Here is a 26,572-nt window from a genome sequence, read left to right on the forward strand (position 1 = left end):
ATTTGGGCTTAAACAAATTCACAGTGTAGATTTTACCTCTGTAGTAAAAATTTTCACTTTAAAAGTGCCTGGATCTTAAACTGTGTTTATGTGTTTCCTTATATTGGGTTTATGAGGGTTTTACCATCATCTAGCACAGGACCATAGATCCAAATTGTACATTGCAAAGACAAAAAATAAAGATTTTTTAATTACCAAAAATGGACTTTAGACTGTCCTTGTTACCTGAAGTTCTGACCAACAGATCTTCCGAAGAGCTTGCCAAAGGTGGGAGATCTGCTTTGAGCAGTATGGCCTCTAATGTGCTCATTCAATAGAACCGTAGTAAGTTCTTACGGCTTCAGAAAACCAGCCGGAAAATACTCAACCCAGAGCTCAAAATCAGCGGCCAGTCTTGGCCAAGAGAGATGGGCAGGAACCATGCAGGAGATGAACGGCAGTGAAGTTAGGGTCACGCTGCCTTCCAGCCCAAGATGACCCCAGCTGCCTTCATTTTCCACACAACATCTGACACGGAACCCAGAGTGCTTCTGCAGAAGACCAGCCAGTTGGGTCATCTCAGAGTCTGCAGTACCCCCTGTAGATTACTGCAGGAAATGCTGCAGAGTATGAGGTAATGCTTTCTCATGATCAAAGGCGTTATGACATTGGCTATTTGGTAGCTCACTGTGGTTTTTAGTACAAACTGCTCTACTACCTTTGAAAATCTCATTTCCCTTCTCCCTCAGAGGAAGAAGCCTTACAAGTTTCTAAACCCTGAGTTCATAACTCAGCCCATAGGACATGGATTGTTCCACATACTCCACTTGTGGCTAAACTAATGGGCTAAGCAAAAGGCTGAGCAGTTCCTCCATGACAAACCATGACACACTCCTTCAGGGCAGGCTGAACTCCTCAGCAGTTTCCACTGCTCTCCAGGCAGGACACAGCCCCCCACCTCCACTTGTCTCCACATGATTTCAAAACCTGTTCTAATGCACTCTTTTTTTTTCTTTCCCTGAAAATGCACAGTGATTTCAACAACAATTTTTTTAAAAACAGACTATCAGTAAATTCATCTAGAAACTAATCTAAATCCATTAAAAAATAACCTCCAGCCTCAAAGAGAGAAGTGGAAACATTCTGTTACATTCCACAATAAGTTTCACAAAGCTGATTTAAAAGCAATTACTGACAAGCCATTTTCAGCCTTGCTTCCTAAACATACAAGGCTTTTACAGGAGCATTATAAATCTTAAAGTTCTTGTTACAGTTTCTCACAGCCCTTTCACTAATTTTAACCAGGCTTGAAGAGGAACAGAGATCCCCAATGTAATATATTTTTCTAACAGCCCCAGAATTGCTGAGTGTCAGAAGAGAGAAACCAAATTACTCTATTAACTGAGGAGGAAAAATGGACAAAATTTAGCCAGATCTATCTGGAGAGACAGAAGCTAGCTGACTGTTCTGCACAGACATATTAGCTGGCTAGTTACACACCTACCAGACAGGCATGGCATGGGCTACCTCTTCACCAGTTTAACAGGCATAGAAGAAGTATTGCAGTGGGTAGGGTGGAAGCATTGGAGGCTTCTGCTGACAACATGGAGGGAAGATTCTTCATTGAATGATTCTTAGGGAATACAGCACAAGAGCTGAGCTTTCTTCAGAGGAAAAAAGAACAAGGGATGCAAACCCAAAGGTGATATTTCATGAACTTTTGCAATAACATGGTTTTGTTTGCTAACAATAGATCTGAACAAACTTCAAGGATTTAAACAAGTTTAACTGTGGGAATACATGGTCTCCAATGTATGACATTCCCAGAATTCAGAGAGAGGTCTTGCATCTAATATTTTAGCATCTTCTACCTTAAATAAACCTCTTACTGGCTTTATATCCAAACCCTACCCTGCAGTTTGGGAGTTTTAGTTCAACACATAAAAGCTGAAGAACTTGGAAATTCTGGAGCAGATTAGAACTTCAAGGATTAATTATTTTTGATTAAATAATTTTTCTTTAGGCCTCAGCAATAGCTTTTCATAAACTTGGTGAAAAATATTTCTTTCCTAATGTGCTAACTCCCGTTGGAACTTAGGTATCTTTCAGGATACTCCAGTGGTGACAAGAATAAGTAGGGAAAAGTGTTAACACAGTGTGTGAGCATTCTGCTATCTACCTCTTCAAGGAAAAGTTCAAATAAATTATTACATTTGTAAGAAAGGCAGATAGCTTTTTTTTCTTTTTTTTGCTAGCTGGGAATGCTTGAAAAATTAAATATTTTATGCTGATATAAATACGTAGAAGTCTGGAATTTTCTTCTTTTGCTTCACTAAAATATATGTACGAACATCTATAAAAGGAAATTTGCAAAAATAATCAGTTAATGTAGGAAAAGTTAAGATTTATGCTTTTAATCTTTCATGACTGGGCTTATCAAGATTCCACTGGAATTCTAAAAGAGGTAAATGGAATATTAAAATTATCTCAAATTGAGTATTCTTCAGCAGGTAAAGAATAAATATCTTTACTCAAGTGGTATCTCCTCCCATGCCGTAGACATGGGGGATTTGCCACTCTGTTTTTTTCAATAAAGCATTGGAATGATTTAATTTCTGAATCTATTGTAGAAATGTGAGCTAGACTTGAGCAAAACAGAAATATGGCTTTAAGTGAACTGTTAATGTTCTGTCGCATTTCTTCATCATTTAGGTTATCTCTTGCTTTCTTCTTCCTTAGAGTCAATTGACAGTTTTTCCCCAAGTTTCCTTATAAGTTCTGCCAGATCTTCAGAATTTTGAGATTTTTCCTCAAGGAGTTCATATCGAAGACTTGAGATGTCCTGTTTAATTTCTTTCAGTTCACCTGCAACAGACATTAGAAGACCACACTATTAAGAAACACAATAAAAAATGAGCATATTCAAATATCTCACAGTAATCAAGAGCCTTCTCTGGATTTCTTTGCTGAAACACGAAAAGCCGATTTCTGCTGCTTATTGGTGAATGGTGACTTAGGGATAGGAATATGAAAATGCAGTTCAGGAACCAAATCTGAAGGCAGAAGTGTGAGAGATCACATGAGTTCACAAAACTCAAATGATAAGTTAAATGGAATCTGTGCTCTTCTGCTGCAAGAGAGATCATAGAATCACAGAATCATTTAGGTTGGAAAAGACTGAAGATCTCTGAGTGCAACTGTTAACTTAGCAGTACCAAGTCCACCACTAAACCATGTCCCTGAGGGCCACATCTACACGTCTTTTAATATGTCCAGGGGTGGTAACTTTACCATATCTCTGGGCAGCCTGTTCCAATGCTTGACAACTCTTTCAGAGAAGAAATTTTTCCTAACCTACAATCTAAACCTCCCCTGGTGCAACTTGGAGCCATTTCCTCTTCTCTATTCCTTGTTATTTGGGAGAAGAGGCTGACACCCACCTCACTATAACCTCCTTTCAGGTAGTTGTAGAGAGTGGTAAGAATCAGCAATAAGAACACACAATGGGGAATATGTACAGGAGCGTCACAAACCAACTGCTGCATTAAATGCAGCTTCACCATGGGAAATGCGTGGTCATTATTAGAAATAGCAACACTTTCCACAAGAAGTGGTTAGATCATTAGTAGTTTCTGACGGGAGAGCAGAGACAGAAAGCTGCACCTCTTCCTTAACTTCATGTTAATTTTACATCTTGAACTTGTCAAGCAGACAGGCAGATTAAGTATTTTGGTAACAATTTTTGAAGTGGCATATGTAGCCACTTCAGTTTGTTTTGATTCTCTGGCTAAGGATAAACATACAATTAATCAACTTACCTTCATTGACTTCATCACTTTCCTTATCTATCTGAGCTTTCAGTACATATCTTTTAATGAGACGCTTCATTATTTTCTGCAGAGAAGAAAGATAGTTTTCTTAGTTGGACTTTCTAGTGACATTTTAAAATATGAGCTCTCTTACCTTGTGCTGCATACAGACATTTCAGCATAGGACTCGCCAGGTTAAAAGGAATGTAATGTAAAAATCTCTGCTTTCATCTATGGTACATATTTAAACTGCATGAATCTGCACATATATTTACATGAAAGTTAGAAAACTAAACACATCTTACAAATGTTATCATTCACGAAGCTTAATCTAATACTGAAGTCTATCAGAATGATTAATAAAGACCTCTGCAGCTTTGATCTCCATGTAGGTGAAACCATCTAGCCTTTATTGCTACCAGAAGATGATTAGCAGCGCTAACTGCTAAACCCTTTTGCCATAAATTTATTTTAATTTTTTTTTTTTTTTAGATTATATTTGATAAGTTAACTTTTCCTAACATTAAGCTTGGAGAAAATGGGCCCCACAATTCTAACTGTCATTGAAGCATCTCAGCTGGGAATCATTTAACCAAATACAGTTACTTTCTAATGTAAATATACATATCTGCGGTAGTCACCTTTAATTCCTTCTGTGGACAGAAAAAGCAAACCTGAGAGCAAAGTTCATCTCAGACAACTAAAATGAATCAAACAAATCACACTATTACAATGACTACCCTCTCTGCTAATAACGAGTGGAACCTAGGCCAGGAAATTCCAATGTAAACTTCACCATTCCAGGAAAAATGGATTCCGCCCTTGATTATCCCATTACTTCAAATTACTTGAGTAAGATCAAGGTATCTAATTACCTCTGAGGATCTGTCTTTCCTGTATTTCTGTAGAATACTTTGGGTTTAGTATTTTCATATGATGCAACCCATGACAACACAATACTTACTGGTTTTCATTACAAGACACAAAATATACACATGTTTATATGTCTGGTTTTGTCTCCACAGTAACAGACTTCACCAGAGGTGGCTGTGAAGTGAATCGTCCATGATTAGTGATTCCAGACCACCACTACAGTCATGCTTGCAGGGTCAGCAGCTGTACTGTTTATTCTAATAATACAAGAATGTTTCAAACACAAAGCCGCACATTCTCACATTTAGGGATACATTTGTAATCTTAATATCTGCCACTGTATAATGAAATTGGCTGGTTTTAGAGTATTTAGAAAAGACTTGCGCAGAAGCTGCACAATGTAAGAGTGGAGCTGAGCTACCCTGCCCAAAGGGAAAAGCTTTTTTGTCTTAAAGAACTTATTTTCTGCACCCTTTGGCATTCAAATGATCTTGGCCCAGGCAGGTCTTGCTTCTTGCTTTCCACCAGCTTTGCAGTATTACAGGAAGGAAAGGAGAAGCCTCTGGACCAGAATAGCTGAGCTTTATGTGGACGGTGCTGGGTGTCTTCATACTTAATTACACAGAGGTTTGCACTACAGTTATTTGGGAAACAAAGAATAAACAGACTGTACTGACAGCATAAAGGCTGAAAGGTATTTGCAGTGCATGAAGTATTGGTGTATAAAGATGTGACACAATAACCTAAGCAGCTTCAGCAGATGGAGCAGGAAGATTCTGTGATTCACTTTGTTTTTTCTAATTCACACTGTGCAGTCGAGGACTCAACCTGTCTCTAAAATTAAAAACATTTTTCAAGAGCTTTAAAATGTTGCACATTAAAGGTAGCATTTAATAAGCTAAAAGGGAAGAAAAATATCCTGGTTGTACTGCAAATGCCTAAATAATTGCATTTATTTATTATATATATAAGGTCTGTGGATTTACTCTTGATTCATATTATTTAACATAAATGCAACACTGTCCTCATGCTGTCAGTCTGCCAGTTCTATACATGATCTCATTTAAAAATAAACTGTTTTTTTTACCTGGTATTGCCTTGGAGGATTGTTTAAACTGTTTAAGTGGATTTCATCTGAGCTTCTTATACTTGATTGCTTCCTTTGACCAAGCTGAAATGGAAACATAATTTACAGTGCAAAATAAATAGAAGCATAATATGGTTAAATTACCTCATGCATATATCATATGACAGAACACTAACTGTAAACTCAATTTGGGAAGTATTCGATTACTGTGGTAAAGTGCTCATGAAACAAACCCTTTCAGACTTTGATGCAGGAAAGTGAGAACTGGGAAGTTTTCTCCCTTTATTCTGCCTCTCACCTACTCCTAAACATGCTCAAATGATCAAAGCAGAGCAGACACCTCCTCACAGCCTTTCCCTCTGCAGAGGAGGAGGACCCACATTAGGAGGAGGGCAACACAGGTGCACCACAGCTTCATAGGCAATGGATGAAGGAGTCAGGGCATGGTGTGGGAGAAGTCAAGGAAGAAGGAGAGGTAGCTGCATTATTCTTTTCCTTTCTTTCATAGCACTTGCCCATATCTAATGTCACCTACACGACCACAAAATACACAAGGTGTTTGCTTTTCCACTCACTTGCACTAATGGCTGAACGTAATCTGTTATTCAGGTCATGCCGGGGACCACAAAATTATCAGCTGACATTTCTGAGTAGCATCTTCTTTACTAAATATACTGAAAGGGTATCACTCCCTGATGAAACACCAAGGATGCAAAATGCAGGCTTCATGACTGATTTACATCTTTGAGGACTAAAGCATCACAAAATGGTGAACTGAGGCGCTGGCTGAATGACCAGGCTGCAGTAAGAGTGAAAGGCAACTGTCAAAGTGAAATTAATATTACTTTAGATTGATAATGGGTCCAGTTCAATGAGTAGTAGTTTGAAGAATTAAAAAGAAAGTGAAATATAAAACATGATTGATCTGGATGAGGAATAAGCAGGACTTAGTCTGCAGCTGTGATACTATTCATGATCCTGTTACTTACCAGTTTACATTTAATGTGCAACTGCATTTAATTTTATTATTTTTATTATTTATTAATTTCAGGTGTTGTTTGTTTTTTTTTATTATGTATTTTAAATGTAATCTGTCATGCTGGTTACTGGTTTCAAATTTATGTTACATTGGTTCACTTCAAAAGTTAATCCAGTGCTTAACTAAAACCTGATTTTCACTAGAAATAGCAAAATCAGTAACACATGGTGAAATTAGTTGTGACAAAGAGCAAGCCTATAAAACCAGAGACACTGCAGTATTTTTATTTTAAGTTAGACCCTTCAATATTCTTTATTTTTTGAACAAAATAATTTATTTTTACTTAGCTACAGCACCTTGGAAGTTGGCACATAAATTAGACTTGTATCACTCCACTAAACCTGCTTAAGTGTAGCAGTAACACAGAACATCTGTTGTACTTCGCTGAATGGCCACTTGGTGGCAGAGATTGCCAAGATTTCATTGTAACTTCATTTTTACACAAAATTTTTTACAATCTCTTTAAGCTTCATGCCTATGGCTTTTTCCTTTCCTCAAAATTACTACTAAAAACTCAGTCTGTCACATTGATGACTGAACTAGAATTCTTTTTTTTTTTTTTAAGTTACTATCTATTGAACATTTTCACATGAATAACAGGAGGGGAAAAAATGCAATTCAAATAAAACCAGGATATAACCTCTAACAAAAATAACTCTCCTCCAGGAGCTGTGTGAAAGAAGCAGTGCAGCATACAGGGATCACTGCTTTTAGAAAACACCTTCTTCTTTGAACTTGCTTTCTCTACCATTATTTAAAGTCGATGCGATCAAAGAGTAATGCAAGTACTGCAGCTGTTATGTGAGCACTTTGTTAACTTCTTAAACCCCAGTTTCAGAAGCAGCTGGCAACTTGCAATGCCAGGAGAAGGGCAGAAGGAAGGGACTCAGAATTTGTTCTCCTATAACCAGAGATCACTTGTGAATATTTCAGAAACTGTTTTATACCAGGTAAGCAAAAGTTAACATTTTTTTATTGTTTGAGTGAGAGTTTAAAGTTCTTTCAATAACCAGTTCTTCCTTATTTCTATTCTGAAGGGCCAAGTTTTAAGAAAAAGTACTAAATACATCATCTATCAGTTTTTAGCTTAGGAAGATGAACAAGTTCTGCAACACTTGAACCATAAACTTTCTAATTCATGAGGCTGCTTTTCAATCTAGAATAAAACTCAAAAGAGTTTCTTTAAAACTTTCCTTTTTCTTCATTTATTTCTCCCCTTGTTTGAGTTTCTTGTTCACTTGATTTTTAAAACACCAGTTCTAGCCTGAAACAGAAGAAATCTGCAAGTTTTAACCAACAGCCTGAAATAAAACATCTTCACAGTTATTGTATGTAGATATGTCTCAAGAAATTAGTTTCTGGTGTGCTACACTTTGAACACAGCTATGTAAATCACCTGCTGTCTAGCACTGATGGCATCTGGCTTCATTTTCTGCCAAAGGTAATGAGGGCAGAGCTGGCTTTAGGGGCAGAACTTCTGCCCTTTACATCCTAATTCTTGCTTTTACACTCACCCTGGTGCTGCTCCTGCTTTTGCACTGAGAGAATGCAGGCTCTGCAGGAGAAAGACCCACAGGCTGGGGGTGAATCAGTAAACTCAAGTGTGTGTTAACATTTCTGGGCATTGCCATCCAATAACTTCTATCGGCAAACTTCTTTTAGTGTCCTCCCAAGTAGGATTTGCACGAGAGCAACTGTTTGCCTCCTTTTGCACAGTTTGGCAAATGGAGTGGTCTGGGGATGATAGCTTGCAGCAACCCTACTTTGGGAGGAAAACTACTTGAATAGGGGCAAGCCATTCCAGAATTTGCCTTAGTGCCCAGATAAGCTCTCTGTCACATTTAATTTACTAGCACAGAGACACCCAACAGATCTTGGGTCTGGTATTTCCAGATCTCTTATCTTTGCACAGCTCATTGAGTTTATAGCAGCTCTTTGCAGAAGTAGCTTCTTACTCAGCACTCACAGCAGCACCAATCTTCTCAGCTCACCACAGGATGAGTCCAAAGTCAAAACCCAAAAAGCCTGCAAATGCCTTTGAGACAATGACATAAACCAGACTCAACAATAGCGAATCATCAACAGTGGGTCAAAATGTGACACAAAAACATTTTCGTTACTTTTGAGAAGTGTGCAGGATGGCAGCATCTGATAGATTCAGATAAAGTCAGCCCCACAGTATGTGGTGGTCCAAAAGGCAATTAAAAGTGTAATGCTCTGGTAGTATCAAGTCATAGAATCATAGGGAAAAGCTGAGGAATGAATAGATGTGGTTCAGCTGCTTTATTTATGGTTTTCACTGTAAAAGCTTTTTTCTGTTTTTTTTTCTTTTTTATTTGATTTAAACTTTTATAGGTTCCTTGGCTAGAGAGTAAGCACATTTCACTTAGCATTAGCTATACCGCAATCTGCAGTGAGCAGAAAGCATTAATATATGAATTGTTAGGCTTGAATATCATTTTGGAAGGTAATGAAAAAATACAGCTTCTTTCCTTAGGGTGTAAGAACGAGATTTTAAAGAGTATCTGTTTTACAGCCACATAAAATTCATATTAAAAAGTCATTAAAAATAAGCTTCTAACGTACTTAGTGCTTTCAAAGTCACAAATTAAGTGAATTAGGAAAAAGTAAAAAAAAAACCCTTTGATTTGTTGTTTCTTGCCAACACTCAATTTGAAATTTATATGCAGCTCCTTAAAGCCATGATTTTTCAGTGATGTCTTTATCACTCATGGAAGCTGTGAAATTGATGGGCATCAAGTAGCTTGATGAAAAGTTTTGCAAATGTCAGAGTCATCAAAAACTCCAGCAAATGCAGTCTCGCGTCCATTGAGTGTTAAATACATGAGGATTAAACTTCCCTCAAAAAATTACGTGAGACCTGTGAAATGCTAGAAAAATAACTGGTAGCACATACGAGACATCTGAGGTTAATAAGAATCTTGACTTTGGCGACAGTGTTTGTAGTATCTGTGTTTGTTTTATAGACTATTATGAACTTAACCAGAGGCAAAAGCTTGTTATAGGCACCGTATTTTTCCCCAGGACTGCAACCAGTTTCTTTTCTTTACTCTTCAACTGATAACTGTGATGGTAAAAGCACTTGTCACATTGGTGACAGAGCGCTGACAGATGCATGTAAATTCTTTACTGGTCCCCAGTCTAATAATGAATGATTATTGACTACAGACTCAAGAACTCCTTACCTTGAGAAGACCTCTGCTTAGACTACTGCCTATTTTAACAAAGATCCTTCCATGTTAAAGTTTCCATAAAGGACACGTATGTTCTGCCACCATGACAAAGCTGTAATTTCTTTTTTGTGTGAATGTTACTATATGTTCAACTTCCTATTCACTATCTCTGATCAGCTGTCTTGCAAAGCTCTTCTTCCTTAACATGTTACGACAGTGCTAGTCTTTACACTTCAAATACCACCTACATGTGTTATGTCCCATGTTCTCCTAAAGAAATTAATTTGATTCATATCAAGACAGTGAAGGAAAACCAGACTGACTACAAACTCTTTAAAAAAGCCCATGAGATACAGCAATGAATCAATTCAAGTGCTTCTACTGCACTTGTGTAAATAAAATGTAACAGAACGCTTCACAATAAAAAGCAGCTGCACTCTCAGAGGAAGCAGCAACGGGCTTGTATTGGGTTTGCATGGCTAGGTTTCGGTAGTGGGGGCAGCTATAGGGGCAGCTTCTTTGAGAAGCTGCTAGAAGCTTCCCCATATCCCACAGAGCCAACGCAAGCTGACCCCAAGGCAGACTCACCACTGGCCAAGAGTAACATGCTTAAGAGGAAAAAGCTACTGTGCAACAGCAGCCAGAGACAGGAGAGAAGGACTCACACTGGAGAAGTTCATGGAGGACTGTCTCCTGTGGGAGGGACCACACCCTGGAGCAGGGAAAGGGCATGAGGAGATCTCTGAGGAGGAAGGAGCGGCAGAGATAATGTGCGATGAACTGACCACAACTCCCACCACCCCTGCGCTGCCTGTGGAGGGAGGAGTTAGAGAATTCATCAGTGAAGTTGAGCCCAGGAAGAAGGGAGGGCTGAGGGAAAGATTGGGTTTTATTTCTCATTACCCAGCTCTGATTTGATGAGTAATAAATTAAACTGATTTTCCAAGTCAATTCTGTTTTGCCCATGGTGGTAATTGGTGAGTGATCTCTACCTGTCCTCATCTTGACAGATGAGTCTTTTGTTGCATTTTCTCTCCCCTGTCCAGCTGAAGATGGCAGTCACAGATCAGCTTTGGTGGGTGGTGGGCATTCAGCCAGGGTCAACCCATGACAAAGGAGGAATTTATAAACCCTTCCCAGGCATGTGAGGGACGTGTGAGGAACGACAAAGCTCATCTTAAGCTCACATTTGCAAGGACAGTACAAAGAGCTTGTACTGCTAAAATAGCAGCACAAGACTGAACAAGAAAAATGTGGCCTGTTGCTCAGTGGGGCAGGGGATTTACTGACAGCGGATTCAGCAAGCGCTCAGCGACTTTGCACATTCTTTGCCTCAGGCTTCACCAACAGTCTATCAGGTCTTTGCACTTAGTGGAGGTATTCGAAAAGGAGAGCAAGCAGCTGTGGAGAGGGTCAAGTCAGGGGTTACTTGAGAGAACTTGACCCAGGCAAGTCCATTAGACCCAATGGGCTGCATCGATGGATGCTGAGAGAGCAGATGAAGTCCCTGCAAATACACCATTGTCTTTGAAAGACAATACTGGGAGAGGTCCCAAAAAGGCTGGAGGAAGACAAACATCAAACCTATCTTTAAAAAAGGTCAAAATGATGCCCTTTGTAAACACAGTTCACTCAACGTCCCTTCAGTAACTGGCAAAAGGATGTATTGAGTACTCTTGGAGCACATTTCAGGACACATGGAAAAGCAGATTATGATTGCGAAAAGTAAATGTGGATTTATGAAAAGTCAAACCGATCTAATCATCTGTATGGCTTTCTGAGATAAAATGACTGCATTTGCAGATGAGGGAAGAGCTAGAGATGTCATCTACCTTGACTTTAGCTAGAGTTTTAACACTGTATCCTAGAATATTCTTGTACCCACATTAGGATGTTACTGCCTGGATGGGTGGACAACTAGACGGGCAAAATCGTGGCTGGGTGCTTGTGCTTAGAGGGTAATATAGGGGTCTTGTCCCAGGACATACCCTTTGAAACATCTTTAACAAAACCGTTCGCGTTAGAGGAGGTGTTGGAGCACACTCCTGTCAAGTTTGGAAAGCCAAACTGGGGGGAGGAAGTGTGGAGCTGACAGTCTTGAGGGCAGGGATGTCATCCAGGAGGACAAGGCTGGAAGGAACCCTGTGAATTTCGGTAAGGACAAATGGGAAGGAATAACTCTTTCAATAACACAGGCTGGAGAATGGCTGGGGAGCAGCTTGGCAGAAAAGGACCAGAGAAGGGGAGCTGAGGGACAGATCAAAAGGTATTAAAAAACAGCAGCAAGTTCAGCAGAGGGTCACAAAGGTGTCTGGGGCTGGAACACTGAGGGAATGGATTTGGGGTCTTCACAGTGCTGCAGGACAGAAGAGGAAAGACAGCGGACATATTCAACTGAGAGGTAAAAGCAGCAACTTATTCCCCATAAGGGACAGTCACAGGCTGCTCAGAGAGACTGTGCAGTCTCCATCCTTGGAGGTTTCCAAGATCTGACTGTATGAGGTCCTAAGCAACCTGGCCTGACCTCAGAGTTGATCCAGCTGTGAGCAAAAGGTTTGACCAGAGACCTTCTGAAGTCCCTCCTGGCCTGAATTATTTTCTGATTCCATGACAAGAAGCAGGAAGAACTGTAAATTTACAATGGTATTTCTAAACTTAGAACTGACTGCAGATGTAGACAAATACATATGAAAACAAAGTAAGAATTTAAGTCTGTACCTAGTGACTGACTTCAGTATGGACTGTGTTGGGAAAATCATGAGAACAGGTCAACAACAAAAATGAACTTAAAACTTTTTAAAATTAGCAGCCAGTATACACATTAGAAGATTACCTTGTTCATCTCTGCATCTTCCTGAAAGCTCTTCTTTTGGCACAGAAATGGTTTAGAAATACATTTTTTGATTCTAAGTAGGAAATAAAGCAAAGATTTGGGGCTTGGCACTAAATTGAAGGGTACTGGAAGAGTTCTCCCTTCTTCAAAGTAAGAAAACCAAAGTTTAGCCCTTGCAAATTTCCATTCTACATCAGCATCATCCTGTAAAACAGAAACATAGCTGTTAATAAACTGTGAATACCACCTTGACTACTGAAGATGCTCTAGCTAAACCTTATCTTGTGTTTTGAATGTAATTGGCTGAAATTAATCTCAAACAGATCAAGAACTTGTTTATAATCTGTGAAAACTGAATTTCAATGAATGGAACTGTTCTTATTAACCCATTTAAAATAACGCAATTACATAAGAACAAAGTGGATTTGATTTAATCACTGATTACTCCACAGTGAGTGCTAACAGTCTGCAATACAGGATTCACAGAGATAGACCTCTTTGTAAACACACTGATAAGAACAAAAGCTCTGAATTAAAAGAACACAGTACAATGGCCAAGTTAAAGCTTCATGGCAACACTCAAACTGCTTGGAACACTGGCACGTCTGCAAATGGAAAAATCCCATGTTAACATAACAAAAATGTAAACCTCTCTATAAGACTCTGATTTCTTATCACAGTATCACAGTATCACAGTATGCTAGAGATTGGAAGGGACCTCAAAAGATCATCTAGTCCAATCCCCCTGCTGGAGCAGGAACACCTAGATAATGTTACACAGGAATGTGTCCAGGCGGGCTTTGAATGTCTCCAGGGAAGGAGACTCCACAACCTCCCTGGGCAGCCTGTTCCAGTGTTCCGTCACCCTCACTGAGAAGAAGTTTCTTCTCAAGTTTAAGTGGAACCTCTTGTGTTCCAGTTTGTACCCATTACCCCTTGTCCTATCATTGTTTGCCACTGAGTAGAGCCTGGCTCCATCCTCGTGACAATCCCCCTTTATATATTTATAGACACTTATAAGGTCACCCCTCAGTCTCCTTTTCTCCAAACTATAGAGACCCAGCTCCCTCAGGCTTTCCTCATAAGGGAGATGCTCCACTCCCTTAATCATCTTAGTTGCCCTGCGCTGGACTCTCTCCAGCAGCTCCCTGTCCTTCTTGAACTGAGGGGCCCAGAACTGGACACAATATTCCAGATGGGGTCTCACCAGGGCAGAGTAGAGGGGAAGGAGGACCTCTCTCGACCTACTAACCACCGCCCTTCTAATACACCCCAGGATGCCATTGGCCTTCTTAGCCACAAGGGCACAGTGTTGGCTCATGGTCATCCTGTCGCTCACTAGGACCCCCAGGTCCCTCTCCCCTACACTGCTCTCTAACAGGTCGTTTCCCAACCTATACTGGAACCTGGGGTTGTTCCTGCCCAGATGCAGGACTCTACACTTTCCCTTGTTATATTTCATCAAGTTACTCCCTGCCCAACTCTCCAGCCCGTCCAGGTCTCGCTGGATGGCAGCACAGCCTTCTGGCGTGTCAGCCACTCCTCCCAGCTCAGTGTCATCAGCAAACTTGCTGATAGTACACTCAATTCCTTCATCTAAATCATTGATGAATATATTAAATAATACCGGTCCCAGTACTGACCCTTGAGGCACTCCACTAGTTACAGGCCTCCAACTAGACTCAGCCCCATAGACTACAACTCTCTGGCTTCTCTCCTTCAGCCAGTTCACAGTCCACCTCACTACTGGTCTCTTCTGTAGCAATTAGTCTATAATCTGGTTTGTGAAGAAGACACAGTATTGGAACTTTAAATTAAAAATTTACTCTGTTAATTAAAACATGATAAAAAAACAGGTGATTCTCCTCCAATTCCTTCTACTTGCTGGAATATATAATTAAATCAAATATGCTATCATCACAGCGGTTTATGTTTAACGTTAATGACAGCCAAAACACTCACTTTATTCCTACCTATAAAGTTCAAGACGGCTTCCTGCAGACAGGACTGACCTCATGTTCAAGGACATAACGCAATATTGCTGTAGCTTTTTGTAGAAGCTGTTTGTATCCAGTCACAATACTTTTGGATAATAGCCTGTTTTTTTATTGCTCTGAACCTGATAGCTTGTTCTGTGGCCTCCTGAGTCAGAAGAATCTGAGCCTCCCTCAAGAACGCATGTTGTTCTTGCTCAAGCTGGACACCACCACTGCCGCAAACCAGAGACCAGAACCTGGGACCAGAGTGGTGTCAAATCTAAGTCTGCTGCTTTGTGTCAAAGGTGTCCCCTGGGGACGGTTGGGATGGCCTAACTTCTGGAGATCTGATTCCTTTTTTTCTAAGCAATGATAACGATTTAGCCCTTTGTTTTCCATGGCATGCAAAGTTCATACTGATTTTCAGTAGCCCTGCTGGTTACTCTGTAAAGTTTTGTTCACAGCAGAGGACTAGAGCAACAGCTGTTTAAATAAAAGAAGAATACAATGTATTATAGACCTGCTTGCAAGATCAAGGCACAGGAACAAGAACATCCCTGCAGCATAGGGGCACTACTCCCTCTCATTGTTATTACTTAGGAATTGTATTTATGTAATAACCACAACTGAGGCGAATGAAAGATTCACAGTCACACAATATAACCCTTCCTCTTCAGGAACATAACACAGTACAACAGCAGTTTCTTAGTCCAGTCTAGTTCTTAGTATTGCAAGCACATGCAGCAGGGTAATTTCCAGGTATTTTATAATATAAATGTACTGAGGAATGGGTATTTTCTCCTATTATATAGGAGAAATAATATGTGTTATTTTTCTTAAATAAAATGTGAGCAAGAAAATTTTCAGATCTTGACAATTAGCTGTAACAGTAAATGTGGTGATATTTCATAATAAATGGAATTTTTACCTCAATTTCCTGGAATGAACTGTTGATCATTGCAATAAGCATGTTGAGTAAGACAATGACCATGGTAACATTATAGACTCCATAAAGGACATAACCAGTATTTTCAATAAATTTGTGTTTATAATTGATGACAACTGATTTAACTTCTGAGAGTCCAAATATAGCCCAGAACAATGTCTTGAAACTTTCTTCAACACTGAAAGGAGAAATTGAACAGACACATATGTTACTGAAGAAAAGCTGTATATTCTTATTGTTCAAATTGCCAGTTACCATTTTTACACAGTGTACAAATAGTTCCATCATAATGTAGAACTCTACCACAGTGATATACAGAACAAGCAGACTATCTAATTTCATAGGTACAGGCTGTGTCATAATGTGAGATTCCTAATATTTAGGACTGACAATAAAACCATCTCATTCCATTTAGGAATTACATACACATTCTCAAAAGAATATTACAACGATTCACTTGTTAACTACTTTAATCTATATGCTACGCTCTTGCTGGTAATGTGAATCTAAATAAAAATAATCAACCTGTAAATATGTTATTTTAATTGCACCATTAGTTCACTCAGACTGAATTATTTCACCATTAATAGGACTGACATTCTGAAACTGGGAAGAAGACAGGATCTGACTCAAAATCAGCATTTTCCAAAAAATGGGTCTCACAGACCTTAAACCTCCAGCTGAGTTCTCACTGTACCACCAATCCAGGGTTAAGGCAATAAGCCATGGTGTGGGCATACTGATTTTTTCAGGTTAGTTCATTTAGATACATGTATTTCCTCTTAATCAGCTTATATATATATATATACATATGCACACATAAAGATAAATCCAAACCTCTGAGGTACTTTCTCCTATCTATCTCCACCTGTTTGAAGACATACTTTCTCTTGCTCTGATGAAGAGATCTCAGATCCCCACGTCTAAAAATGCAGACGTAGCATTGCAAAGCAAAATTTGGATTTTATCATGTTATTGTTAAGAAAAAAAAAAGTTAACCCCCCCTAATTCTTAGTTGTGAATTTACTGTTTTTTAGTTTTAGGTACTTTATCTACTGTGTGAACTAATAATACTGAAAAAAGAAACATTATTTTCCCTCTTAGCCAAGTTTGCTTCCTGGCTGAGTATACTTCATAACAGCAATAGCTTGAAGATCATGACAGCCAGAAATGAAGAAGGCAAGAGCTGCAGAGCACACAGAAGAATGAGTTTCCATTGAAGTGATTTATCTTAAAATCACATCTAGAAAGGAGAGCCATGACAAATGTATGCCAAATAACCCCTGAAAGACAGTAAGTTCAGAATTTCTATTTTTACGGTGGAGAGGAAAAAAAAGAGCAGGTCAGGAAATAGTAAAAAAAAAAAAAAAAAAAGGAATATATTTTCTCCTCCCAAGATGGACTTGGTTATTGCCATTGGAAACTATTGAGAGGCAGTCCTTAAAAAAGGAATTAGATTTATGGGGTTTTTTTAACCCTTAAGACTATACAGAATTGTCTGAACTAAATTACAAATGTTTTCTCATGTGTATCACACTGCAGTGATTAGTCTGCTTCAACTACAGATGTCAGCAGCACGTGATGGAGGAACCAGCCTTGCTCCCATGTGCTGCAGGGAGGGGCTGTGCTGCACTCTGACTTACCCGTACCAAACTCCCTCACGGGCAGAATGCCGTCCCACAAGCTCCCCAGCCTGTGTCCTGAAATCCTTGAACAACCCTGGGAACAAGCCCTGTGCATGGAGTGCTATTACAGACTGCACTGCCAGATCATCTGACATATGCCCATCTGTGAAGGGCTCTGAGGTACTTCTGTTTTTTTATGAGCGTCCTGAGCCTAGTGCAGCTCAGGAGGCTTTGCCATGGTCCATTGGGACGCCCGGCTCCTTTTCTGCCAAACTGCTTTTCAGCTGGTCAGCCCCAGCCTGGCCTGATGCATGGCGTTCTTCCTTCTAAGGGGTAGGATGTGGCATTTCCCCATGTTGAACTTTACGATGTTCCTGCAGCTCACCTCTCAAGCCTTTCAAGGTCCTTCTGATTGGCATCACAACCAGCTGGTCTATCACAACCAGCTTATAACTCTTGTTCAACCACACAGGCCTCCTGACACCTCTCCTTGATTTTCTGCCCATTGAGATGGACCAATCTTGAGCACTGAAAAGACATTCTTGAAAATCAGTCATCTTCATTGGACTGCCCTTCTCTTCACGGCCTTATGCCATGAGAGTCTTCCCTGAAGAATCCCAAAGTCTGCTCTCCTCAAGGCTGGGGTTGTGGTCCTGCTATTTGCCTTGTTCTCTCTTCTCAGGAACCTGAACTCTGCAATCTCAAGGTTAGCCACAGCTGCTCCCAACCTTCACATACCCAACCTGTTCTTCTTTGTTTGTAAAAGTCAGGTGTCGCAAAGCTCCTCTCCACATTAGCTCCTTGATCATGTGTCAGGAAGTTATTGTCAATGTCCTCCAGAGACCTCCTCAATTGCTTGTGCCCTGCTGTACTTTCCTTCCAGCAGGTATCAGGGTGGTTAAAAATCCCCATGAAGACCAGATTCTGCAAGTGTGAGTCTTCTTCCAGTTGTCTGAAGAAGGCCTCATCTGCTTTATCTTTCTGATCATGCATTCTGTAGCAGACATCCACTTCAACCTCACCCATGCTGTTCTGCCTTCTAGTCCTGACCTGTAAGCTCACACTGGCTCTTCATCTATCCCTAGGCAAATGTAGAGACATTCTGGCTGCTCTCTCACATAAAGGGCAACTATATCTCAGCTTCCCAGCCTGTCTTTCCCAATGTATTATGGTATTGTTAGGATCAGAAGCTCAAGCTCTGATTTCAAATATATCCTTTAAGCACTAGAGAGAAAATGACTACTTAATCAATGCTTAAGAGATACAAATCTTATAAAATAATTACTAAACTTAATACATCAATGCAAGCAACTGTTTTTCCATAAAACCAGCCCACAATCATCATAGTTTAATCAGCTGTACTTACGTTGTGAATGCTTCATTTTGTTTTGCCCCCAGATAATAGGAATAGAGATTAAACATGCCTATCATGAAAGCCACAAACACCATGATAAATATCACCATGAACTTGAAGATGTCTTTCACAGTTCTGCCAAGTGATATCTGCAGTGGTCCAAAGCTTTCATTAGCTGGTAAGATGTAGGCTATTCTGGAGAAACTTAACACTACTGCAATTGCATACAGGCCTTCAGATATGATCTGAGGATCAGATGGATCCCAGTTTATTCTGGCTAGAAACAAAAGATGAGAATTTCTGTTAGCATTTCAAGATACCTGTACAGATCTATGGGAGGTCTTTTTGGAATAGCAACTGGACAAAACTGGAAGAAACCCTGGGTGAGTCAAACAGTGCTAATCACTTATGTTTAACCAACTGAATTGAGCCAGGTAGCACTAGAAACATTTCACTGCTCCACTGACTGTATTGATTAGATCTCCATTGATTATAAATGTGGGCTGTAAGATCACTGAGGTAACTTTCTGGGAGTTGAATCCCAGCCTGCTAGAGAATTTAAGTAAAATTCACCTTACAGTGTCAATTGAATACATTAAATTAGAAATGTGATTTGTTTTAGCTACCCAAAACAAATTGTTTTGATGTGAGGATCTGGAATCATTAAATGCCTTCCATAACTCTAAACCTGTGGGAACAATAATTTTTCTCTACTATTTCTATTTATTTCATCTTTTTACTCATAGTGAAACAGCTATGGCCCTTTCCTGGCACACACTGAACACTCATTCTATCACCTTTTCTATCATCATCTCTATCAATCTCTTCTGTTGAAGCTAATCCACTTGTGCAAATTACTTGAACACCCTTTAGATCAATGAGTGTGACACTGGTCTTTGACAGGGAACACAGCTGCAGAGGACAGAATTCAGGTTCAAACCTGTACTTAAAGAAATATTTACAGAAAAGTGTCAGAGGAAGAAATCTAAAGCAATATCCTCCAGAATACTTCCTTGCTGGAGGTTAAAGCACTGCCTGATGATGTGGGACACTTAAATCCAGTTCACTATTGTGCTTCAGGCAAAGAGAAGAGGTTAACCTGGGATAGGTTCTCTACTCCCAGAATGCTGTTATCCATGTTTACTCTACTGTAAAGCCAGCAAAATAAATTAATACTTTATACTACAATGGCTGCCATTTGGAAAAATGGTAATTTGAGCTGCTAATTAGCACATAACCATTTAATAAGAAGTCAGTTATTTGTACAGCTTTATAATACATTCATACCCAGTGATGCTGAGCATTAGTCAAAACGACCTTATATACATCAGAAAATTATACTCTTCAAGGAATTTACTGCAATGCCAATGTTCATGTACCCTGACAAAGTAATAAACTACTCTGGTTTTAGGCACAACAAGGCTCAGTTGGTGCATTTTCATTGCCTTGTTAGCTGCTGCATGTTTCTTACAGGTATGTGCATGTTTTGTTTATTGAGCTCCTCACTGCAAAGCCTATTACACACTGTATTCAAATGAGAAAATGCCTGTATGGCAAAAGACTGCACATTTTCACATAAGCAGGCATACCTGTGTTAGCTCTACCTCAGACTTCATGGGTAACTAAGATCAAAGATGGCAGTAAACAGAACTTAATTTTAGCTCATTTGGGCAAAATAGCTTCTAGACACTTCTCATATATTCTACACAAGTTTAACATTTTTATTTCTTATTGGTAAAGACAGTGGATTGAGAACTATTAAAATAATATAAAAGTCTCTGAGCAAAGGCAAATATTGGTTATGTCGGCAAAACGGGTTTAAGAAACTCCTGCATCTCATTGCTTAGTTCTGCCCCTGCATTATAGTACATCATATTTACAGTTGTACCAACACAAGTGTTTGCAGGATAGCATTGTGTAACTGAACAGATCAAATGACCTGGGTTATAATAATATTTAAAATGGGGGATGACAGTGGGGTTATTTCAATCTTAGATCATTTCAACACCTGATGTCTAGACCAGTCCCCAAAAAAATGTATGAGCTGTGAGAACTGCGATCAAATAATAGGGATGAGAAAGAGAAGAAGGGATGGGAATTATCTAGCAGTATATTGTAGAACTAAATTATTGGCAGAAAATCAATTCACCTTCATCAGTTTATTTAGTTAAATCTTAATCATCTACAATTAACTCACCCAAGGTGTAGTATTTTATGTTGGGCTCCAGTGTTGGACTTGTCAGATCTTTCATATTTGCATCAACAAAGTTCTGGGCTCTGGATGCATGCCAAAATGCCATAAACCTTGCTATGAACGATGCTGCAAAAATTGCTAACATACCAAAATCAAGCATATTCCATAACTCAAAAAGGTATTCCTTTGGACCCTGAGACCATATTTCTTTACATTCAGACCATATCATGCCTGTATAAGACAGAACAGAGAAAAGAGTGTGTTTTTTATCTTTACATTTATTTGATATTTTATTTTCTATAAGATATGCTCCAAGTTGCAGTCAAATGCAAAACAATTTTGGTCAGTGGGAGTTTGAACACAAACTAAAATCCTTGAACCTGCCAATTTATATACATCCCAATCCTTCTTTCTCATGTGAGTAATAAAACCAATCTTTCATATCGCTTTTTTCCTGTACAACTACAAAAGCTCTCAAAAGGAATAATGGGATATGAGTATTACCATCTGTTACAGAGACAGGAGGAGAGGGGAAGAGCAGAAATGCTCTGATATGATCATATAGCAGTGCTAGAACTAATAGCAGAACTCTCATTTCCTTATTTGCAGAATACCTTGAGTACAGTCTCTTTTACTGCAATTGCAAATACATGTGAAAAAACAGCATGAAAGTATGAATCAGACCTAATGCTTCTTCAACAGGGAACAGGTATCTGATTCCTAATAATTTTCCTTTCATAATAAAATATAGGAGTACAGTATTAGTTTACGGTATCCTTTTTATTGAGCAAATCCTTGTCCTTTTCAAGATAAAATTTATTTAGTCATGAACTACATCTACAGGATTCTAAAGAGAGACAATAAAAAAATGAATTGAAACAATGTCACTATTTTTTGCACTTATCAAATTGTCTGAAGCAACTTTTCATCATTTTCCAATAAGAACAACAATAATGTTAATTACAGTAACTAAATTCAATGCTACATCTGCATGCATTGAACCTTTTTTTTCATAAACCATCTTATGCATGACAGAGAAATAAATAAAAAGATTAAATTAGAAAACTAGAACTTCAAATTGGGAAATTATTATTTACTCTGTTATTATCAGATGAAAACATTGATATTTATGGACTATTTGGAAATCTAAGTGCCGTGCTATTCCTATAATACACAATGATATTATTTTATAGATAGCTTTATGATGAAATAAATAAAGATTATCAGTTTTTCAAAGCTCTAAAAATAAGCTGGCATACAAATGGCTCCCATTTCAATCACACAGAGCTCATAAAAGCAAACTATTTTAAATTAATAAGCTTTTGAATAGAAACAGATTTTACTTAGGTTGAATTTAACTCTTCCATATTACTGTCTTAACTAACAAGCAGATCCCACACAAATATGTGGTCCATTGGTATAAATGGTATTGGACTTGTAAATAAGAATGAGACGGGTAAAATATTTTTGAGGGTACATGCTTAGGTTCAAGTTCTGATGCTGAATAGTACTACATTGCCAAATTGAACAGGTCAGCTCAGAGTACTATTCATAATATTAATTTCATCCCTAATTTGGGAAAAAAAATCTACCACTGAATGTTCAGGGGCTATATTCGTCTTCCCTTTTGTCGATAACACATCCAGCTACACACTATCAATTTGCTGGCATACTTGCAAAATAAGAGAAAAAGAAAGAGACAACTGGACACAAAAAACTTGGCCCATGACATGGAAATCCTTCCCCCTGGGGGCTGACACAGCCTGGCTAAAACAAAACAGAAAACTCACAGACACTTTTCTTTGATAGTCATAAAACTGAACATATTCATATTGAGACAATGTAGATTTCACCTAAGTCTCTAACCTGAATGGTTGTGATTAGCTAGGCACATGTGAATCCCACTGACATCCAGTAAAAAATACAAGGCCTGTGTGGGAATGTAGTCAGATGAATAAACTCCCTTTGTTGCAATTTTTACACATAAAATTAATAGCAAAGGATTAAATTGGATCCAGCTTCATTGAAATCATAGCAAGACAAATTGAAGTGAAAATTACTTTTTACCTATTACCCAAGAAATAATGAGCATCTCCATCCATGAGAAACACGATGTTTTCATCCTAAATAGCTGTTTTACGTTGCCTGTCGTTTCATTAGGTCGAAGTTTGGTGCCATCAAATCTGTCAGCTGCATTCATGACAAGCAGACCAAGAAAAATGGTGAAAGAGGCTGCATGGGCTACAAACTTCATAAATGGTCCACGCATTATCCTCCCCAGCTGCAACAGAGGTTACGAAACACAAGGATATTGCGTTGCCTTCTTCAAAAATGTATAGAAAAGAACAGTGACACAGATAAATACGTATTTCAGTAACATTCAGGAACAGACATTTGGAAAAAGTTGTTCACTATGATGCCATACTGGCGGTCACCTTTAAAAGTTCCTATTTATTTACTATTTTCAGTGGGAAAATCTACCAGTTTCACCATACATGTATTTTTAACTCAGTGTTTTGAAATAAATCTGTAATTATTTGGGGGCATCTATGTCTGTTATAGGTAATCAAGGGAAAAATGTACTATAGTTGTTGAATTTCTTACATGCTAGTCATCTTTATATGGCAACAAAGACAATGAGATTTTATACTAAAAACATTAAATCATCGCGAGAAGTGAATTATGACTAAAAAATTCTGGTTTCTGGCTGATGTGATACTCAGCTTAGCACAATTGTTGTGCAGTTTTCCCAACATATTTTCCCTTAAAAAAAAATTCATGAGGCCTCAAAAAGTCGTATCTATAGCTCTGTATAGGGTCTTCATCTCCTTCCTCACTTCTTTAATGGATATGTCCTCAAATTTGTCAGGATGTCACGGATAAGAACAACTTTAAAATGGTTTAGAGTGACACTTAAAAAATTGAAGTCCTATACAAGCTCACACAAGGCTGAACTTCTAGCAATTATTTATTTTGAGAGTGCCCGTATTAATAGTAAAAGTCTCAGTTTGCTCACTTGGTTAGCAGCTGCAGAAAAATACTTTTCAATATTAGATTAAGACAGTATCTCTGCCAAAATTCCCTAGAAAGAATTGAAAGCAAGTGTCATGGATCTCAGCTGAAATGTATAACAATCTGTGGTCTGGAAAAGGGAGGGGAAAGCAGAAAGATAAGTTATTTGTATTCACATTTTTGCTACACTTGTTTCAATATCAAAGTCAGATTTTTTCTGACCTTACAGTCAGCTTTTACAGAAACACAGTGTAAGAGGATGTAGCCAAGGATGCGATTCTAAGGTCTCAAATACAGATAACAGTAAGAGAACTAGACAAATGTAAAAAGAAGATACTGTTAAAGGAGCACTGTCAAGGTTAGCAGGCACAAAATTAGATCTTCTTTCTCTATTATATTGTTTCGCAAACCCATGCCATTCATTACTTTTCTCACTCAATAAAATTAATTTGTCTTTTATTAGATAAAATATTGCATCAGCCTCATAAGATTAACTTCAACGACCAATTATTTTGCTTGAACCACAAAAAGAACAGGTAACTGTCATGGGGAAAGATTTTATTTCAAGATAGGAAGGAACAGTCATAAACAACACACAATAAAGCAGAGCTGAAAAATGATAAAGTACCTTGACAGTGTCCTTTTAAATGCATTATTCTTGTGTTCACAAATGAAGATGGGTTAGGAGACAAGATGCCAGAAAGAGGCATACCCAGAAAAGAAGTAAAGATACTGAAGAAAGTAATGTTAATATATGCCTTGTTCAAAAAATAGAAAATTTAAAAGACTGAACTACTAGTGCCCTCCCTTCCACCCCTCAAAAGAGACAAAAATAGTCTTTTACGTACATGTACTAAAATCTCCCTTGGAAGTAGGATTGACTATGGTTGAACTGATAACACAAATGCTGGAAGCTATTATGACATTGCCATGTAACAATGATCCAATAAAATCTTTAAATGACACTTAAAATTCCCAATCTCTTTACAGAGAAGGGACAGGTCAGAAAGTATGAATCAGGGAAATTAAAAATAATATGTAAAAACAAGACCATAACCTTGAAAGTTTGGATTCTTCTATAAGCTAGAGTCTCTCCTTAATACACTTTCACTGTGCATTTTGACATAATAAATTTCCTCCCATTTCACAGACCAAGGCATGCAGATCAAGACATGGTCTTCTAAATGCTCAGAATCTCATTCTGTAACTTAAGTGGGTTTGGGCTTTGTTTTCTTTGTTTTTTTTCTGGTTTCTGATCCTTTTCACTATAGTCTTTGGTTTGCTATAGAGTTTTGGAGAGTGTTTTGTAGATTGGTTTGGTTTAGGACAAGATATACACTAGTTACACTGTGGATACTTCAACATGTATCTGTCTGTATACAGGGTCACCTGAAATCACTGAAGACTCGGTCAGTGATTCACATTATTTCCCCTTGTGACTCTGCAGAAACAATCATTATCATAATGTGATGGAGTATGGTATTGATACAGAAATGATAAAATAGGACTTTATGTAGCACACTTGTCACAAAGGAGAAAAGGACTGATAACAAAAAAGATAATACTTATACTTTCCTAGGAAAAGCATTTCCTAGCTCCTCATATACTGGACATAGCATTCAATTTCTTTTCCCCTACCACAGTGTGAAAGAGGAATATGTACAACCCTCAGAACATGCTTCTAGAAAACACGTACGAACGTACCAAGTTATTTTTTAAGAAATGCCAGCTCAGGAGGCTGGGAACAGTGAAAGAAGACTCAATTTCAAATCAGATCCTTCATCTTGGCCAGGGGCTGAGTAAATTATTTAAGAATTCATAAAACTAAAATCCTAAATTCTATTATTAATTATAGCTGAACATCATAGACATTACAGATTCTTGAAGATAACTGAAAAGAGTTCTTACTCTTTCAAAATATCATCTAACAAAATAGTATTCTAGAGGTTTAGGGTTAATTATGTCAGTTGATACACTAAATTACCAATTAGAAATGCAGAGCAAACAGGTCACAAAACTTCTAAGTGCCTCCATGTGGATTGCTGGCTGAAACCCAAATAAGGGGCAATTTTAATTCCTTTCAGCATCTGACTCTAGTGAATTCCTCTCAAAACAGCAGGTTTTTGTCCGCATATTTCTATGAATTTTCTTTCAGATATGAAACTCTCAATTCAATACCTGTGGGTCAAGCTCAAGTTATCATTTTCCTAAACATAAAACCGGTCAGCTATATAGGTAATTGAGATGTTGCAAATCTTGTAAAGATATTTTTGTCTTTCTCAGAGCCATGGCATCAGAATATAAAGAAATGTGTCACAATAACTCCACTGCAAGCTGTTATTTTCCCCACAAATACTGTGAGTATTTTCACTCTTCTGTCACTGTGCCCTACAGTGCCGAACCTGGAAAAACAATGGGTACTTTATCTCAGTAGGAGAGGAGATTTATAAAATTCCATCTATTCATACACAGAATAGACTCTGCTGATACCGACCATGTTCCATATTGGAGCCATCCTATCCTGAAATCAAAGAGTGAATATTTTTGTCTTCAAAAAAAGCAAAATTTGAGGTATGAGTGAAGCACAAGGTAAGAAGTGGGAACTAATGAAAAAAAGGTGGATTAGGTTTTATATTTGCAGAACGTAATGA

The 26,572-nt window shown here is 38.4% G+C and overlaps 1 protein-coding gene across 1 annotated transcript in view; it reads right to left on the bottom strand.

Annotated features, from left to right (window-relative positions):
- Positions 1–666: 666 nt before the first annotated feature.
- The window catches only part of TRPC6 (transient receptor potential cation channel subfamily C member 6), a 91,462-nt gene continuing 65,556 nt past the window's right edge, over positions 667–26,572 (bottom strand). Inside the window, exons 5-12 of the mRNA XM_062607755.1 lie at positions 22,977–23,190; positions 20,913–21,140; positions 18,728–18,992; positions 15,719–15,914; positions 12,815–13,018; positions 5,749–5,832; positions 3,798–3,873; positions 667–2,844 (exon numbers count right to left, since the gene is read on the bottom strand). Coding sequence (XP_062463739.1) covers positions 2,693–2,844; positions 3,798–3,873; positions 5,749–5,832; positions 12,815–13,018; positions 15,719–15,914; positions 18,728–18,992; positions 20,913–21,140; positions 22,977–23,190 — 1,419 coding nt within the window. The 3' untranslated portion in view covers positions 667–2,692. The remainder of the gene's footprint in view (positions 2,845–3,797; positions 3,874–5,748; positions 5,833–12,814; positions 13,019–15,718; positions 15,915–18,727; positions 18,993–20,912; positions 21,141–22,976; positions 23,191–26,572) is intronic.

This window comes from Pezoporus occidentalis, unplaced genomic scaffold (assembly GCF_034315485.1).
Source record: "Pezoporus occidentalis ecotype Australia unplaced genomic scaffold, CSIRO_AGI_Poc_V1 ctg125, whole genome shotgun sequence".
Lineage (NCBI taxonomy): Eukaryota > Metazoa > Chordata > Aves > Psittaciformes > Psittacidae > Pezoporus > Pezoporus occidentalis.